The sequence below is a fragment of the Mastigoproctus giganteus genome, chromosome 8, assembly GCF_048544385.1.
Source record: "Mastigoproctus giganteus isolate SK-2022 chromosome 8, ASM4854438v1, whole genome shotgun sequence".
Classification (NCBI taxonomy): domain Eukaryota; kingdom Metazoa; phylum Arthropoda; class Arachnida; order Uropygi; family Thelyphonidae; genus Mastigoproctus; species Mastigoproctus giganteus.
The window spans coordinates 66,987,626-67,005,238 of record NC_143582.1 but is presented as its reverse complement, the minus strand read 5'-3'; the positions used below and the strand labels follow the sequence as shown (position 1 = coordinate 67,005,238).

General features: G+C 40.6%; 1 protein-coding gene across 1 annotated transcript in view; it reads right to left on the bottom strand.

Moving 5' to 3' along the window:
* LOC150081591 (calcium-activated potassium channel slowpoke-like) overlaps positions 1-17,613 on the bottom strand; it is a 409,705-nt gene that overhangs the window by 100,055 nt on the left and 292,037 nt on the right. The window contains exon 10 of the mRNA XM_090380557.1: positions 373-525. Within this exon, the coding sequence (XP_090236683.1) occupies positions 373-525 (153 nt within the window). The remainder of the gene's footprint in view (positions 1-372; positions 526-17,613) is intronic.

The window sequence follows — 17,613 nt, the reverse complement described above, 5'->3', positions numbered from 1 at the left end:
GGAAGAATGAATGGGAATATGGTGGATGCACAGAAGCGAATTTATTTCGATTTGTACATGAAAGCCCAGTTTTTCTGTTCGTTTTTTTAATGCATAATGAATTATTATTAGTTTCTAACGTACAGTACTGTACTTGAAAAGTAACACAATACTTACGTTAACTAACTAGATAAATATTGGAACTGGTTATGTCAGAAGTTTGTAAAAGTTTTTATTCTGATTTACCAGTAAATGAAATTTAAAACTGATCAGGTGAAAAGTGTATTTATTTAAAACTAACTTAGTGGTGTTACCCCCCAAGTCCTCAAATCAAATTAAACTAACACATCTAGAATCCTCAGAACTAAGGGAGAGCAGAAAAATTTAACTTACTTTGTTGTGGTACTGCATAAGTTGGATGATTACTCTGATTTCATCAAAATAATTTTTAATGGAAATTACTCGCATGATGTTGGCAGCATCTTCAGCATCAGGGTCTTGACAGTATTTGTTAGCTAATACAAGGCACGCATCTGCCTCATGGATCTAAATGCAAGATAAATCAGTTATGATAAGCAGTTTCATTTTAAAATTACAATGTTATTTTTAAAAATAATTTCACATTAGCTCCGTAGAGACTTATGAATTATAATTAAAATATATTTTCTAGGCTATGGATCCAGTAATGTGAAATATAGACAGCTGATTTAAAAAAAACTTATTTGACAGATAGAAACAGTTGCAGAGTATAGAAATCACGTTTTTATAATGAAAACTCCCTGCGAGCACGAGAGGTATTAGAACCTATAGTACTTAATACCGTGCTTGGGGTGAAGGTTGAGAAGAATGAAAGAAGATACTTGTTGGCATTAGACTTGACTTGAATTTCTGTAGATTGTAATTTTCAGGAAATATGTATGGAGGTAGGTTATTCAGTAAAATTGAAGTTGAAGGAATAAATGTGGAAGAAGAAAAGTTGGTTCTATGAGTTTGAAGTTGGACAGTAAAATGATGCTGACTGTTTGCGGCACGTGTTCGGATTGGTTTGGGAGAGAGAGAGAGCAGGAATTATCGAAGCCCATTCAGAAGAACAGTGCTCATGGAAGTATCTGTAGAAAAGGCATGCAGTAGAAACAGAAAGTCTGTGAGACAGAAAGTGGAGAGACTTTGTTAAATATGAGTCATTAATTAACTTAATTACCATTCTTTTGAATGGAATCTAGAAGCCTTAGAGACATTTTGGGGGCACCGCTCCAGATGTGGGAACAATATTCTATGGTATGGCGGATTTGCGATTTGTACAGAGGGAACAGCTTTTTTGAAAGAAAAGTAACGCCGAGAGCGAAAGAGAAAACCCACTTTTTAGATGAAGAAGAGAGGAAGCAATATTTGCGCTTATGCCAGGAGATGAGAAGTCAGCGTAATCCCTAATAGAGATATGTGATCTTGTCTAGAAATCTGAATGTCATCAAAAATAAGCAGAAGAATCCTTTTTGCGAGATATAAGATAGGACTGAGTTTTAGAAGGATTGAAATCAAGTAAGTTATCTTTGCCCCACTGGAGAATTACCTGGAGATCAGCATTTAAGGAATTGGTAGTGGATATTCGAGAAGTAGAAGTTGTTTGTGCAGGGCAAGGTTTTTCAAACTGGAAGGTGGAATGCAATATGCTATCATCAGCAAAATTACGGATAGGATTTCCAGTCAATGGAAGAAGGTAATTAATATATAAGAAGAAAAGAGTGGGATCAACAACTGAACCTTGGGAGAACACCTGCATAATGGAGAAGTTAGAAGACAGAGAGCCATCTACCATCACCCCCAGTGAGCGGTCAGAGAGAAAACTGGATACCCACTTGTTGTTTGTTGGCGCCTCCGTAGCCAGGTGGGCAGGAGCAGCAGTGCATAGTCACACGCTTCTTGATTAGAACGGGGTTCGAGGTCATGACCACCAAATACGGAGGATACAGAAAGGTCAGGGAATGATAACCGCATATCCCCGGAGCAATATGGCCTTAGTTGCTAATGCTCCTAAAAACCAAATAACAAACAACATTGCATTGCATTGTTTTTTGTTTTGTTTAGGAGCATTAGCAACTAAGGCCATATTGCTCCGGTGATATGCGGTGGTCATTCCCTGACATTTCCGCATCCTCCGTATTTGGTGGTTACGGGCTCGAACCCCCGTCTAATCAAGAAGCGCATGCTACGCACTGCTGCTCCTGCCCACCTGGATATCCAATTACAAAAAAAAAAAAAAAACAGTTGGAAAACCATAAGATGGGAGCTTATTTTGGAAGAGGTAAGGGAAGTGGAACGATAAGTGGATGGGAGGGATTTGCACTACTTTTAGGAATTGGCTGGATATGAGCAAATTTTCAAGCAGAATGGAAAACACTTATGAAATAAGAAAGTAAAAAAGGCAATATAAGAGTAAGTTCTGGAGCACAAGTTTTGAAAACAAGTGAAGAAATACCATCAGGACCAAAAAACCATCAGGCGTTTTTTTGGCATCAAGACTGTTCAAAATTCTTTTGACATCCTTTTGACGGAAGACCATGGGGGGCATTGAATGAAGTGTATTAGGAATGGTAGCTGGTGGTTTAGCAAGATCATCAATACACGAGTTAGAAGAAAAGTAGAATGCTTGCATGCTAGTTTTATCTTTAGCTGAAGCGGAATTAGAACCATCTGGTTTAGGCAGGGGTAGGAACAGAGATGGGCAAAAGTTTCGGCCAATAGCTTTGGAAAAAGACAGAATGCTCGACTACTATTTGGACAAGAAGCAAGTTTTCTACTCTTAGCCTGTTCGAAATCTAGTTTGTACTGATTAAAAACTGCTTTACAATTTTGAGAGTTTTGGTCAAATGCGATCCAAATGAGTCAAAGCCAATTGCGATATGCAACAGTCTTATCTTGAACAGCCTTAGCACATTGCTGGAAAGCCAAGGTTTAGATAAAGGATGAGTTTTTAAGGTGGAGTGTATAATAAAGGTTTTTATTCCTTCAAGAATAGTTTCACTGACACGATGTGAGTAAACGTTGACATCAGAAGATTTGAAACAGTAATACGGTACGACCAAGGAAAAGAATAAAAGAAATCTCGCAGTTCATCCCCTTTTGCATTCTTGTAAATGCCAAACAATTCGAGGTTGAGAATGGCCACAACAGTAAGGCTCCATTGGAGAAGAGACTGTCACCAAGTGATCTGAGGTATCTAGAGAATCACTCCCCTCGACCGTGTACGTAGAAGGATTGTTTATGAGAAAAAGATCAAGTGTGTTGGCTGTGTGGTTTGGATTGTCTGGTATTCTGGTAGGTAAATGAACAATCTGTGCGAGGTTATTATTAATTGAAAAAACCTCAGCATCTCGACCAGGTGGTCCGTGTGACTAGAAAACGGAAGCCAGCTGGCATATGAACATTAAAATCACCAAGAAAAATTACCTCACTATTAGGAAAGTTGGACTGGAGCAAGTCAAGTTTCAAAGGGAGGAAGTCAGAGTTCCAAATGATTAGTGGAGTTGGGAGAACGATAGACACAATAGAATAATTTGAGTGGATATGGTAGAGAGATTTTAAGCCAAAGATCGAAAGAGGAGATTTCAAATTAATAAGTCTCTGACAGGGAATATCAGAGCGGACATACACTGAGTGATCACTGAATTATGACCACCCACCTAATACTTCGTAATCCTCCTTTTGCCCGCAGTACAGCAGCTATTCGACGTGGCATTGATTCAACAAGATGTCGGAAGCGTTCGGAAGGTATGATGGCCAACCAAGCTGTGTGTAATGCGGTCAGCAATTCAGGTATAGAGGTGATTGGTGTATCCAGACACCTGATATGCCTTTCCATAGTGTCCCACAAGTGCTCTATGGGGTTGATATCGACGGAGTTCGGAGGCCAATCGATATGCTGGAAATCAGAACTGTGTTCCTCAAACCATTCCTGCACAAGTGCCCGCTGGCTCGGCGCATTGTCATCTTGGAAGGCACCATCGACATCCGGAAAAAAGTGTAACATAGCGGGATGTACACGGTCAGCAAGCAGTTGATGATAGCGGAGACCACTGACACGTTGTTCCACATGCACCAGGGATCCAACTTCCTGCTAGTGAAACATGCCCCACACCATACAACCGCCTCCACCGGCCTGCTCCACACCGTGGAGCAGGCCGGTGATTTACTCCACACCGTGTTGACGCCAAATCCGTACACGGATTTGGCGTCAACACGGTGCGGAGTAAATAACGTGACTCATCCGACCAGCACGAGGCGCCTCCGTAGCCAGGTGAGAAGGAGCAGCAGTGCGTAGCACACGCTTCTTGATTAGACCGGGGTTCGAGTCCGTCACCACCAAATACGGAGGATGCGGAAAGGTCAGGGAATGACCACCGCATATCCCGGAGCAATATGGCCTTAGTTGCTAATGCTCCTAAAAACCAAATAACAACAACCGACCAGCACACTTTCTTCCAGTCTTCTAACGTCCAACTTGCATGCTCTTTGCACCCGGCGAGTCGTTTACGCCGATGAAACTTGGTTAGGAGAGGATGCCGTAGGGGTCGTCTGCTGGTATAGCCCATACGTGCGAGCGTGCGACGCATGATTATGCCAGATATCGGGTCGGCCCATTTTTTTTTTATGAGCATTAGCAACTAAGGCCATATTGCTCCTGGGATATGCGGTGGTCATTACCTGACCTTTCCGCATCCTCCGTATTTGGTGGTCACGGGCTCGAACCCCGGTCTAATCAAGAAGCGTGTGATACGCACTGCTGCTCCTGCCCACCTGGCTACGGAGGCGCCAAGGGTTCCCCATGTTGTATTGGGTAGCCAACTCTTGAACAGTGCTGCGCCTGTTCGCCTGTACGAGTCGTCGGACCCGGCGCTCACTTCTAACAACAGCCTTTTGCTGACCTTTGCATTTTGATGTCGGATCGTTGTTTGACCATTTTGACGTCGGTCCTGGTACACTTTAACTACGGCGGCTCTCGAACACCCCATGGGTTCAGCCGTTTGGGAAATCGAGGCACCAGCTCGTCGAGCACCAACAATCTGTCCTTTATCAAAGTCCGATAAATCCTTCTTTTTACCCATCACGGTCGGAGTTTTACTTCTTATTGAACTACTGACACCTTATCTATGCTACGTAGGTCGACTAACTCTGCACTCTCGTACCTCACGTGGTCAACATGTCGCATTCGGTTTTCATAGGAGTGGTCATAATTCAATGATCACTCAGTGTATGCACGAGTACCAAGCGAAAGGAATCAAATAGCGTATAATCAGGACAACTAAGACATGCAGTGGTTGAATCAACCGATAATTGGGATTCTGTCAGTAAAAGTGTATGGGTTTGGCAGCTGTTAGTGGAAATGGACATAATAGAGATCGGAACTGAGACTACGAATATTTATGAAATGAATGAGGAAGTGTTTAGGAGGCTTAGATATTTTCGGAGATAACTTTTTTCTATCAGTTTGACTATTCATAATGTATTCAGTAGAAAAAAAAAGGAGGGGAGGTCATGTTGTATGAAGTAATTAAATTTTTGGCTATGTCGTATACCCAGAATATACCCAGCTCCTTGACATAACGTAACCTCGACAATGCCCCGCATACACACTACTCGGACTCCCTTCAGTCACTATTTTACAGAGTAGAGGTAGCGAGATTATACACTAGCTCATCCAGAAGTCCCCCTAAGAGTTTATTGGACATATTACTTTTTCTCGCTCAGCCTTTTAGACTTCATACAATTCAGTACACGTCCCTAATCAGCTAGTTATAGAACTGCTAGGAAAATTATACATATTAGCTTGACGCATTCATCACAGTGTACTCTGTGATGAATATGAGTTTCACGCTGTATTCACACTATTCATCACAGCGTACCTAGGCGGGGTTGAACTGACGTTCAGATGTCGCCCTACATAAGATACTATTTACATATATACGGGGTGTCTCAAAAATATTGGTACAAATGTTTGGGGGAAGTAGGTAACATCTAAAGGAATGCGAATCGCATAGGAACCCATAACCGGAAACGTCACGGAAAAGTAGTACCAGAGGCACAAGAAGCAGAAATGACACAAGACAGTAATTAGTGGCAAACATTTATTTGACATAATATTAACAATGGATGCATTTCATGATGTTACAACAGATGCTCGAAGGTTCCACCATGAGACGCGATGCATGCGTGACGCCGACGCAGCATGTATTGGCGGACACGGTCGAACACACCTTGACAGTAGCAGCAGGGAAGGCTAGTCTCGCCACGAGATCCATTTCGGTCTCCACAGGCGATTCATACACGATAGATTGGAGGGCCCCCCACACAGAAAGAAATCAAGGCTCTTTTAAATCAGGTGAGCATGGTGGCCAGGAAACGGGTCCACCACGGCCAATCCATCGACGCCCAAAACGCCTGTTCAAATGGTTACAAACACACCTTCCATAATGGGCAGGTGCCCCGTCATGTTGAAACCCAATGTTGCGTCTCACATTTGCTGAAACATCGTCAAGTAACCCTAGTAGAACTTGTTCAAGAAAGGTCCGATATTTAGCGGAGTTCATGCAGGATGATAACAGGTATGGGCCGACTAAGCAGTTACCGACCATACCTACCCACACATTTATTGCGAAGCGATGTTGTGCCGCATGGGGGCGCACACCGTGTGGGCCCTCTGCTAATCCATACACTAGGTGCATGTCTGCCAGCTCACAGTTCGTATATCGATGCATGCTCTTCGTGCGGCGACTACTGCTTGAATGAGTAAACCAGAAATTTTCGCTCTCGCGAACTGATGAACAGCGCCGTGTACCGACTTACGGTGACGTTTCCGGTTATGAGTTCCTATGGGATTCCCATATCTTTAGATGTTACCTACCTCCCCTAAACGTTTGTACCAATATTTTTGAGACACCCTGTATATATGTAGCTTGACGCTTCTCACATCGATGAACAAAAATTCCCAAAGATAATACAATTCTGCGGTTTATCTTCTTCGTAACCCATATTGAACTCCTAATCAAAATCTGTTAGACTAGCGATGACAAACCTTTTCGACCTACGTGACAAAAACAAGCTGAAACAAAAATATTACAATTTTCTTGTGTCATAAAAAAATGACTAAAATTAGTAAATGCAGTAGTTTTTATAAAATTGTAAGAATACTTAAAAGTTTCTTAATGATAAATATGTTTTTGTTTGTTTTAAGAGCTGGATGTGCCTTATTAACTATAAAACAAATTTTTATTCAAATCAGAAAGCTTTCTTACAATAAAAAATATTACTATGAATGTTAATAACTATAAATAGTACTAAAATAATTATAGTACAGGTTAGGACGAAAGCCCCAGGTTTATACGTAGCTGTGAGCAAACAAGTTTGCTATGACTACATCAGTCTCATATTGTAGTGTGCTTCACTCTAGCAGCCATCCTCGTGAGTAGCAGAGTTGATATAATCACCACTCTCCCCTCACCAGGTGTAAAAAGACCTGAGTTTGAATCCCATCAACGATAAGTGGAATTTTTATGGGCCTTTTTCACACGTGGCTGAGGTAGTCGGTCTCAGGCGAGGGTAGAATGGATTTTGTCTCGGGTTTTTGTCCAGCTTGGGATTTTTTTCCAGTAAACAGGCAAATCTACCATACAATAGCAGGTTACAGACATAATATACACAGAAAAATATGGTCTAAGTTTCTGATGCGCCTAAAATCTTATGAAAATAACACGAGTCTGCCAAGTACGTACTATGTACTTTAAATAAAAAGCATTGTTGCTCCAGTGGAGAAGTATATTACTGTTTATTTAAAATGCATGCTATTGCGTACTTACCTACCGACAATACCACAGCCAGAGTCGAAACTCCGTATTGGCTTTCCTTTGTGAAATTTACTATTCGTCAACGTGAAGAAGAAGAAGCGTACGTCCAGGTTTTTCGAACGCTTGTGAAATTTTTGTGTAAGAAACAGAAATAACACTGAACAACAAATTTTGGGTCATATCCTGTTACGGGCGTGAAAGTAAGTTTACTTTATAGATTTTGGGGTTCTAAACATAGAAATAGTGTTTAAAATGCCAGAATGTCTTTTGTTTTCTAAAAAAAGTAGTTTTTTATATTTATACTAGGTTTTTTTTATTTATATGGCAGTAAGATACCTAAGATACCTACGAACATACCTGTATCAAATACGGGACCTTTCGCCTTTCGCTTGTATTCGGCTTTGCGAGCATTCCTTTTTCACCATCCAATAGTAATCGGCTAACATGGCGGCACTCCATTTGCTTTTGTATCTTTGATCAATCGCTGCGATGTCTTGATGAAAGCGCTCACCATGTTCCACAGGCACCACAGGTTTGGGGGAAGAAATCCATGTGTGAGTGCAAGAAATGCATCTTCAATGACATGTTACACCCCAGTTTTTCGTAAGAAATAATGAGATCTTCCACAAGCTGCATGTAGTTTGATGTCAACATTTCTTAGAAAACCAGTGGAAGCATTTCGATAGGCTTTCCACGTTGATTTCTCGTTATCAATAAGGACACATTCGAACTGTTCGTCTTTGCAAAGTTGACTTATTTGTGGACCAGTGGAAACGGCTGCCTTAATCTTCTCTGTATTAAGTCTCGTGAATTTCTCTTGTATGTGCACCTAAGAGGACCGTTCACTTCCGAAGGATTCACGAAATTTTTCATGAGCCCCTGTTAGTAAAACTTTATTTGGATTTACCATAGGTTCAAATGCTACGTTCTTCATTCCAGGTGTTAATGATTGCGTTGAGGTTAATTTCTCTTCTCGTAGTCCTTGGCTCGACTATCCCGCTCGCAGAGAAAGCAACAATACTTAGTGAACCCTTTTGTAGTCCTAATAAAATGGCGATTACATTTAAATCACCACATATCTGCCCACTCTGATAGGGTACACCTAAGAGGATGTTTGCGTATGTGTCTTTTTTGTGGAGCGCAAAAAAAAAACAAAAAAATATTATATTTAGGCCACCCGAATAATTAAATTCATCTGCCGTGCTGTGTGTCTTATGTCTGTTAATTGCGTGTGTTCTATGGTCGATTTGTCTGTTTTGCTGGACGAAAAACCCCAGTTTCTGGGGGGGGGGGGACCTTGCTATCTACGCCTGCGAACCGACTAACTCAGCCACGGAGTGAAAAAAGCCCATTAAAATTAAAATTCCTCGCGTCATCTACGAGATTCGAACCCGGGCGTTTTCCACCCGGTGTGGAGAGGACGGTGACGCTGCCACTGTGCTACCGCGCAAACTTGTGAAGGGCAGACGCAAAAGGTATTGAAGGCAGCATATTTTCATTGTGCAATAACGCAGCCTTAAGGCTAACCTTAGAAGCATCTATAAATAGTCGCCATTCTTCTGGAACGTGCCTTAATCTTCTCGATTATTTATAACACTGCACATATTGCTGCCATTAGATCATCAACATCATTACAAACAGTGAGTTCACCTTCAGTTTGATAGAATTTATCATTGTCTTTATTTCGAGTTCGAAATGTCACTTTCACAGAATGATCTAGAAGCTTCCACTGTTGTAGCCTCGAGGCCAAAAGCTCTGCATTATTCTTCGCCAATTCGAGATCCCTGATGAACCGCAAAAGATCACTTTCTGTGATCTTTTGCGGTTCAGAAGGATAAAGGTTTAGACAAAATGGTGGATCTCATGACGTAGACGGCTGCTGTGCTTCATGTATATCAAGTTGATGTTCATCAGTATCTTCATCAGAGTGTACAGAAAAACTGTCGGGTGGTTGAGGAATAGGGACTACATCACTGTGAGGTACGGGACGAATTGCAGATGGTATATTTGGATACCATCTGTCCACTTTTTCTTCATTGTCATTCCTTTTTTTAATAGGAGGCACCATACAGAAGTAACAGCCTGTGACGTGATTTGTTGGTTCCCTCCATATCATGAGCACTGCGAAAGGAATAAAACATCCCTTTCGCTTCACCCACGCGTTGAATTTTGAAGAAACTCATAGTGCAGCATATGTGTGGAGCCCAGTTTTTGTGCTGGTCGCCTACACACCTAAAGTACAAGAAGTAGGCCTTTTTTATGGCTCGAGTTAAGGGACGCTTGAAGCTAACATGACTTCTTCACATACGTAACGGAAGTCATCCGGACTATTTTCACAATTATGGTGCATATTAATCTTACACGACACAAATACATCCGGACTATTCTCACAATTATGGAACATATTAATCTTACACGACACAAATACTGCACATAAAGTAGGAATCTCACAGAGAACAGCCATTAACTGAGAACAAATCATCCAGTACGTAGCCATATTCGAGGATTACTGCAACAGAGTTGAAGACGCATTTAAGGCGATAACTTATTGTGTGATGGAGAGCGAGGCGACAGTTGACGATCATGTGATGCAGAGCTAGGCGACATTTTCCGATCACGTGATAAGAGCGTCGTGGTGCTGAAACTGCGGTGTTGCTATGCGTTTTGCCGAGAGCCGTAGTTGATAATGTAGAGTAACTCGCTAATATGAAACCCCCAACTGTAATTCTAAAACAAGAGCCGGTCGACAAATTTTAATGTGATTTTCGTGTACAGCAGCAGCATAAAATTAGTCAAGATTGGGTGTTTTTTGTAACATTTTACGTGGTGACCAGTGTAATTTAATAAATAAACCAAATCGCTTGAGTGCTACTTATACGACTATTACATTTTGAAGATTCTTCATCGCAGCGTTTTTCAAATTCGCTATCGTGTCGTATCCCAAAAGATAATTCCAAGTTTTGACATCATATCGCATTGGTTTTACTGGTCGATGTTATTTTCTTTAATTGCATGTATTGATACATTGAGAATTGTCTGGTTAAAATACAGTTATTGAGTAATATATTTGATAATTAACCGATTAAAATAAAATTACTAATAGAGTAAAAAATCTACACCGTGTTGATAATTGGCTGATTAAAATAGAATTGTTGGGTAATGGCTTAAAAATTTATAACACTTACTTGATGTGCTTTCATACTCGTTGCCCCGTGTTTTCTGGACAAGTTCTCTTTCTTCGAAAGCTAAAAACTGAGTTGCTTTCAGATAGCTTGGGTTAAGTTTTTGCTTAGTAGCGCATCCCTCCCCCCCCCCTCTGTCCCTTCTTCCCATACCTCCCTTTCCTATTTACAAAGTTTTGATTCGAAACAAAGTAAGCTTACCGTTCGTATTTACCATCAACTTAAAGATAAGGAAGAAAATAGGAGGGCAGGATGTCGAATAATGGAAAATCCTAGTTGTGGTATCAAATTATTTTTGGCACGTACGTAGTATGTTAGCTTCAATATTGTTTTAACGCATAAAGAAGGCGTTTTCAGATCGACATTTTCTATAAGAACATTTTTATTTTATTGTTGATCCCTTAACTTGTCCTCAAAGACAGGCTATCTGAATTATCCTGCGTATTTTTTCGAGTGAAGGGCCACAGTTTTAGAGCCAAGTGAAAACGAGACTGTTAAATGCGGTTGGTCAATTAATCATCTTAATATATTTGACGGGAACTCTGGTATACTTCTACATACGTATGAAGACCTTATCATTATAACAATGTGCTTTCCAATTTCTGAGGAACAAGAAATTCGTGATGGTGTGTAACGATGGTTAAATAACTTTGCCTTATGTATCGAAATAAAAATTTTTGTAAAGTAATGACTAACCACAGCATGTGACAAAGGGCTTAGCAACTGGACGTGTTGACAACCTTTCGTTCGGAATTAAAGACAAAAAATGTTTCTACCAGAGATCTCTTTCGATGTTCTAGTGCTTTATGGTGATTAGATAAAAAGTGTCAGTTTGCGCAAGGATTACAAGTCGAGCACTACTTAGCTGTCGCTAGCTAATGACATTCTGGCATATAATAAAATCTTGCCACACATCGCGCTGGAATATAATACTATCTTGTCATCATCATCATTCCTGGCTATTACTAACATCTGTTTCGATTTTTAGCTCCTCGGACAATAACCACTCAGAAAAAAAAAACGGCTTTCTGTGAGTGAGAACTAGAAATAACTATTTTCTTTTATATCAACAAAATGAAGTTGATAAGAAGATTGGTTGAAGACCAAATAATGAAACTGTTTAGCTGGTTCCCATTTTTGTGGTTATTTTATCTGAATACTATTATCTTTTTTAATAGTAAAAAAAAAACGGCTTTCTGTGAGTGAGAACTAGAAATAACTATTTTCTTTTATATCAACAAAATGAAGTTGATAAGAAGATTGGTTGAAGACCAAATAATGAAACTGTTTAGCTGGTTCCCATTTTTGTGGTTATTTTATCTGAATACTATTATCTTTTTTGCAGTATCAAGACAGTTATTAATTTTGTGGGATGGCGGCAGTTTTGATGACAACTGTAACAACGTTTAACTGTCACCATAAGAGTAAAGCTTTCCAGATGCACTGTTCAAACGTTCTTGGAACTGATTTATATTCTTCGAGATGTTATGATTTGGTATTATCATTAGTATTACTATTAAAATGGCTAGGCTTAACGATGTAAGGAAGCGGACTGTTTTCTGCATCTGCCAAAAAACCCTGATCACTCAGTTTTCTGTTCCCCCTCTCCCCAAGTCACAGGAAATGGATTCCAGTGGTTCACAACACTTTACCTGAAGCTAAACCTCATGAGATCCAGCTTTCTATTACCCCCCCTCCAGACTTGTACATTTGTGTAAATGTGGCCTCCAGACCTGAACACAATATTCTACTGTTTCGCCATCTTCTTCTATAAATGGACAATAACATCCCTTTCCCTAATTGCGAAGGACCTACATATCATAGACAGGGCGCCATGTGCTTCTCTAGCCGCTTGTCTACATTGCATGGAAAATTTCGTGTCTGACTGCTTGAATCGTAACTGTTAAATCTTTTTCGTCCTGAACCACTTTTGGCTCCACTCCCCTTATAAGTAACTCCATTATTTCTGTTCCCCAGATACAAAATCTTACATTTAGACGCATTAAACAACAGTTGCCAATTTTAAGATTATTTGTCAGCCGATCAATGTCATTTTGAAGAAAAAAAGCCTGATTTGGTCGTTAATCACTCTTCCTGCCTTTAAGTCATCAGCAAACTTTGACAACTTCCGCTGTACTCCTTCATCAGTGTCATTAAGCAAGAGGAGAAACAGTAGTGCCCCCTCATATTTGTTTCTTCTCCCTTTACATTTTTTCAGTATTGATCCCTGAGGGATTCACTTGCTACACTGGTCCATTCTGAGGAATGTTCATGATTGCTCTCGGTCCCCTAACTATTAGCTAGCCCCCTAATCCAACAAAGGATCTTACCCGTAATTCCAATATGCTCCATTTTATATGAGGGGTATAGATGCAAAACTCGCCAAGGATCTTACTTTTGTAATGGAGGACTTGACGAATTTGGAACCTCAGCTAGTGTTGGACTTGGAGAGTTTTGCTTTTAAACTGAAATTTTAAATGAGATATTATACTGGAATTGATGAATTTTGCAGCTTTTTCAAGTAATATTTTATAGATTTTAATCAAAGATTCATGCGGCGCTCATAATTCAATTACAATAGAAATGGGCTTGGCGAGTTTGCATCTAGACCCCTCATATAATAGCTTCCAATGAGGAGTTGTAACAAAGGCTTTAATGAAGTTAAGATAAATGCAATCAAATGTTTTATGACTTCGTCATAATAATTAAGTCGGTTGGTCAGGCAAGACTTCCCCTTCACAAACCCAAGCTGTGATTCAGCAAGAATGCCATTCCTATCGAGATGGCGCTGTATTGTATTGTTAACCACACACTCCATGATATTTTTGCCCTTGATGTCAAACTTACTGGTTTGTACTTTTCCCAAGATGGAATAAGTTGGCAACAATTGATGTCGAGGCAGTGAGTTTGGCAAACTTCAAGGAGAAATTAGTAGGCACTTTATCACATTGAGATATGAGTGTTTTTTTTTAATAGTTGGCAGAATAAGTTCGCTCATTTGAATCGTCATGTTATTTTCATAATAATAGTAATTCTGTGGTCGAGGGGTTAAGGTATGAACTCATGGGCGTGCAAATGGGGTTAAAGTGCTCAGGGATTAAGATGTTCGAGCTCTTGAAAGGCTTAGAATACTTATAACCTCCCTCGACTTTAACCCATTTAACATCTTTGGGATGAACTCGAACGTGAGCTCCAGTCCAGGTCAGTACGCTGGCTTGGACTGGAGCTCACGTTCGAGTTCATCCCAAAAATGATTAATTTTGACAGTATTATATACAATACAGAGTGTTTCAAAAATGATGGTCAATAACTGAATTAACCGCTGAGTTGAAGGAACAGACCAAAATACTTCCTTCTTGCTATCAAGGATTAGTTCGAGGTTTACCTGTTATTTAAGACAAAATATCTGGAGACACAACATTAAATATTGTATCAGCGAATGTTCTTTGAATTATGCAGGCTTCCGATTAATTTTGACAGTATTATATACAATACAGAGTGTTTCAAAAATGATGGTCAATAATTTAAAGGTGAAAAATACAAACTAAAATAAGCAAAAAAGTCCCAGTGAACATCGGGCAGCAAATGAACCATTTTCGAGATAATGCACATTTTCTGTTAAGATCTGCCACTGACTATGGGAGCACTCTGGGAGGATATTCTGTATTGCTGAGACCTTGACACACTGGATATGTTAGGGGTACAGTAATTAGCGATTTAAAATACGCCACACACTGCTGTGACCCAGTACACGCTCTGGGAGAGCAACCCTCGTCGAAATTCCTGGATTTTGTTCTATTCTTTCTAATACCCTTTCCTCAACATTAGGTGTTATGCTTCTGGGCCTACCTGCTCGTACTCCATGCGAGAAGCGCCCATGTTCTCTAAGGCGTTGATGTACCCTGATGAATGTGCGCTCGTTGGGCTGCCTTCAGCGGGTAAATGCTTCTTGGTACAAACGTGCAGTCCGGAGTGCACTGCCTTTGGCTTTGCCATACATGAATTGCATGTCAGCATACGCTTCGTTGCTGTAACCTCTTTCCATGTTGACTATCCTTTGGCAAGTACTAGTATGCCTGCTACGTCTCAGAGCATTGAGAAAGGGGAAAGGGAGAGAACGAGCAATCTAACCTAAACAAACAAGTCAATGGTGGATCCCAACTCTGTACAGTTCACCTTGTCAGTGGTGGATTCCCAACTAGAAATGTGCAATATCTTGAAAACGATTCACTTAAGGACCCATGTTTACTAGGCTTTTTTTTGCATATTTTAGTCTGTAGAGTTCACCTTTCAATTATTGACAATCACTTTTGAAACATCCTATGTATAAAGGGTGTCTCAAAAATACACGGCATAACTTCAGGAATGAGTTACTTATATGTAGACAATAAAAATATTTTATATCAACATAGTTCCGGAAATGCTTGGTTTCCGAGTTTTGAAGGTCTTTCTATGACACTTAACTGTTGACATCACCTTATAGTAATTGTTCAAAATGTCCACCTTCTGCCTGAATACAGGCCTCACATCGATGTCTCATGGACTCGCGAAGACGATGCCAAATTCCTGGCATGTTTCGTATTGTCTCACAACCTGCCACAATTCGATTGCGGAGAGTTTCCACATCAGCTACCGGAGTCGAATACACCAATGACTTTAAATGGCGCCACAAGAAGAAATCGAGTGGGTTTAAATCAGTGAGCGTGGAGACCAGGCAGTTGGTCCGCCTCTACCTATCCACCGACCAGGAAACCTTCGATTCAGATAATTGCGGGCTAGGTGGCTGAAATTTGCGGGAGCGCCATCGTGCATGAAGTGTGTTTGTTGACGAATTATCAGTGGCGTGTCGTCCAAGAAATCAGGCATGTTGTTTTCCAGAAAGTTTCTGTACGCCTACCCTGTGAGTTTGTTTGGAAGTACATGGGGCCCAAATAACTTATCACCAAAAATACATGCCCAGGTGTTGAGGCTAAACCGCTGTCGGTGATGTGATGGAAGTATTGCATGTGGGCTTTCCTCAACCCCTACATGCTGATTGTGAAAGGTTTGGATTCCGTCTCGTGTGAACTGTGCTTCATCTGTGGATATCGCTAAGGCAGGAAAGTGAGGAGTTGTACCACACTGCTGCAAGAACCACTGGCAGAACATTACTTGTGCAGGGTAATCTGCTGGTGACAAGGCCTGTACCCGTTGCAGATGGTAAGGATGCAGTTGGTGTTCTCGCAACACTCTCCAAATAGTCGAACGTTGAACAGCCAGTTGTATTGCTATTCTGCGTGTGCTGATTCCAGGAGTGGCATGCACAACATCCAAAATCTCCTCCTCTACTTCAGGAGTCGTAGATCTTGGTTGTCCTCTGTCGGCAGCACGAGGTGTAAAGGTCCCATGTTCACAAAGGCAGCGATGGATACCTTCAAACGTTTTCTTGTCTGGACATCTTCGTTCTGGGAATCTTTAGTGGTAGAAACGACGAGCCTCCAGAGCGTTGCCTTCCGCCAAACCGTACATAAAGTGCATATCCGCTTGCTCCTGATTTGAGTACATGGTCGGAATGGAAAACCACCAGATTCTGTCAGTACCTTGTGATGTTATACTAACAAAATTGAATTCTAAAAGTTAGGAAAAATCCCATTCTCTGATTTTACCGCGGATAGGCCACGGCCTAGGGAGCGGATTTGGCGAATGGAGGTTAAAATGGTAGTACCTTGTGATGAAGGAAATCACCTGCAGGAGATAAGACATTCCGGTTAATAACTCTGGAACCAAGCATTTCCGGAACTAGGTTGATATAAAATATTTTTATTATCTACATATGAGGAACTCATTCCTAAAGTTATTATTGGCGCCTCCGTAGCCAGGTGGGAAGGAGCAGCAGTGCGTAGCACACGCTCCTTGATTAGACCGGGGTTCGAGCCCGTCACCACCAAATACGGAGGATGCGGAAAGGTCAGGGAATGACCACCGCATATCCCCGGAGCAATATGGCCTTAGCTGCTAATGCTCCTAAAATTCAAATAACAAACCTAAAGTTATTCCGTGTATTTTTGAAACCCCTGTATATATATATATGGATGAAATCAGAAAGAATTAATAGAAAATACAAAAAAGATGGAGCAGTATTAAACACAAGGTGCCCAGCCTAATAGAAGAAGAAAGGATTGAGAAAGAAAAAGAATATTAAGAACCTAAAAAAAATTATAAAATTAAAGGCTTAATCAATGAGTCAATTAAACGTAGAGAAGCTGAAAAGGAAAGCAGAAATATATGATTAATTAATAATGAAAAATAGTGAGCATCAAACTGGGTGATAATAAGGTGAAAAAAAAAAAAGGCTTAATGCAAACTGAAGAAAGTTGGTCCATAGATCAAGCATTTGATCAGGGGACTGCACCTGATCATGTGCCAAATATATATGTATTTATATATATAATGGTTATAATCATTGTCTTTTTCACCCTGTGCGTCCGGTCCGTGTGTTCGAATCCTATCGAGAAGGGAAGAATCTTTATGGATTTTTTTTTTTAAATACCGTGGTTGGAGTTAGCCGGGTGAGAGTTTTTATTCCCCTCGGAAATTCGACTGTTTCTTCCCACAAAACTGGAATGGGACATATA